Source organism: Argentina silus, assembly GCF_951799395.1.
Source record: "Argentina silus genome assembly, chromosome: 11".
In the NCBI taxonomy this organism is placed as follows: Eukaryota; Metazoa; Chordata; class Actinopteri; order Argentiniformes; family Argentinidae; genus Argentina; species Argentina silus.
Genome location: NC_139665.1, coordinates 7,801,137 through 7,803,581, shown reverse-complemented (window position 1 = coordinate 7,803,581; position 2,445 = coordinate 7,801,137). Strand labels below are relative to the sequence as shown.

Here is a 2,445-nt window from a genome sequence, read left to right as displayed (position 1 = left end):
AATTTGCCAAATATACAAAGTGAAAGCTCTTAAAGCCACAATCCATAATTCGGAAAACAACAAAACGTCAGCTCCGCCACATTAAGATGAGATGAGGTTGGATAAATCGAATTCATAGACAGATGCAAGCACTGACAGTCTGTGACATCAAATCGGTTTTAAACATATTTTGAAGCTATACAGTGTTTGTTAAGTTCCTGTTGTTTGTAAACATTGGAGTGAAACAGTAAAACTGTATAATATGTGGGGCTATGATGGGGTAAGATCAAGTTTTATTAAGCTCATGAGGCATCTATAAGTAATATTCTTCAAGAACCAATAGGTATATATCATAAATGTATACATCCAAAAACGGCTTCACAAATTACGGATTGTGGCTTTAATGTGAGGATGTAGGGATTTTGAGGGGGCACTAATTTGCATATCTTATTTCCTTGCAGAGAATGGAGAACAACCAATGACTAAAGATGAAGATAATGTCAAACCACTCAGAGAACCAACCAGGAGTGCCCTGTGTTTTCCTGTTGTTGCATACATAATTGGACTTTAGGTGAATGCAAAAAGGAAGACCTCAAACTTCAATTGACTGTAAACTCCACCTATCCAGCTACTATTCAGTAGAGGCAATTGTTATTTTGAGTGGACCTTCTCTCGAGCACAGCTGAAATGTCAGAGGCTGACTTCCAGAAACTGGAGCTCTTCAACCAGATCCTGCACAGATGCAGTGAGGACCCATCCTGCAACCATTCCCACCTGACCTACCACAACAATAGTGTGGTATACGATCTGGACTTCCCTGGCGACGGCTCTCCCTGGCTGCGTACTGTCATCTCAGTGGTCTACTGTGCTGTGGCGGTCGCCGGTATGCTGGGGAGCATTCTGGTTCTGTATCTACTCTGGTCCACCCGCACCATCACCAAGACTGCCATTAACTTCTTCGTGTTCAACCTGTCCCTGGCTGACCTACTGTTTTCCCTGGCACTGCCATTCTGGGCAGTGGACGTTGCTCTGGATTACAGCTGGCCCTTCGGCTTGGTCATGTGCAAGGCTGTTTCCCTCCTAACAGGCCTCAATTACTATGCCAGCTGCTTCTTCCTGACAGCCATGAGCTTGACCCGGTACTGCTCAGTGGCAACTGCGCTCAAGCCCACCGCGCCACTAGCTCGCAGGCTCTGTGATTCCTGGGTGTCCACAGTGCTCATCTGGATAGGGGCCCTAGTAGCTGCCATGCCAAGGGCAATCTTCGCTGATCTCCGGAGGGTGGGCATAGGTAATGACACAGCGTGCCTTCTCCGCTTCCCCGATGGCACATCCTGGCTGGGCTTCAACCAGCTTCTGAAGATGCTGCTCGGCTTCCTGCTGCCCTACGCCATCATCATCCTCTCCCATCTGCTCCTGTTACGCTTCCTTTGTCGGCACAACCTGAATGGGATCAACCCTCGGCGCCAGGCTCGCGTGTCCAAGTCGGTGGCGGTGGTCGTGCTCTCCTTCTGCACCTGTTGGTTCCCGTACAACATCCTCACTCTCTGGAGCTTTCTGATCCAGATGGACATTGCCGACATCAGTCCCTCCTTCTACTTTGTCCAGACCTACCTCTTCCCCCTGGCCAACTGTTTGGCATTCTCCAGCAGCTGCTTTAACCCCGTCATCTACTGCCTGGTCCGCAGAGAGTACCGCAAGGCTTTGCGCAGTCTGGTCTTAAAGTCCAGCCTGGCAATGGCATCTAAGGCATGCCTCTCAGCTGTCAACTCCAATGAAGGCCAGAGTGGTGATGGGCAGCTGGGTATCCCGCTCAACAACATGGACAGCCAGACAGCGCAGTCGTACACCAAGAGGTCTGCGCTACCGTCCACCACTGTATCACATCTTCCCAGCCCCAAGAGTCTCTGCTCTTTCAATGACCTTACCTGAGGAAGACCTACAGCACAGTAGCTATTCCTCAGGTCAGAATCAGTAATGCTTCAATTTAGCACAGGTTTGGATGGGAAATGCCCATGGGCATTCATGCCCCTAAAATAATGAACATGACCCTTACATGACAAGAACTCATAACTTGGGCTAGCTAGAGACCTAATGTGAATTGTTCATCATCAGGGGATTTCTATTTAATATTATTTCATGGCAATTCATCTGTAGTTCAAGGTTTTAAAGAAAGGGAAAGTTAAAGCGTTCCCACCTGTTACTGGAATGTGATAGCAAGGTAAATTCATGAATTTGTTTATTTTTGCAGATTTATGTGAGTAAGGTATGAAGTGTAAATTGAATTGGATGTATAACTTACTGAACTGAACTAACTCAAATAATCTCCTGGTGATGTTTTATGATGATGTTTGACCCATGGTCCTCAGCCCAAACAGCTTAATGTGTGTCGTATTAGGGAATGGCCAGTGTTGCTGTTTCTTTAGTTATAGAGCACTGTACAAACTATAGGTTCCTATTCCGTTA

At 47.0% G+C, this 2,445-nt stretch overlaps 1 protein-coding gene across 1 annotated transcript; it reads left to right on the top strand.

The window, feature by feature from the left end:
* Positions 1-666: 666 nt before the first annotated feature.
* On the top strand, positions 667-1,911 carry LOC310812145 (relaxin-3 receptor 1-like; the record flags this gene model as incomplete). Its single annotated transcript, XM_083680565.1, has 1 exon — positions 667-1,911. One exon carries the CDS (start codon positions 667-669, stop codon positions 1,909-1,911), a length of 1,245 nt encoding a protein of 414 aa, XP_083536691.1.
* Between the last annotated feature and the right edge of the window lie 534 nt (positions 1,912-2,445).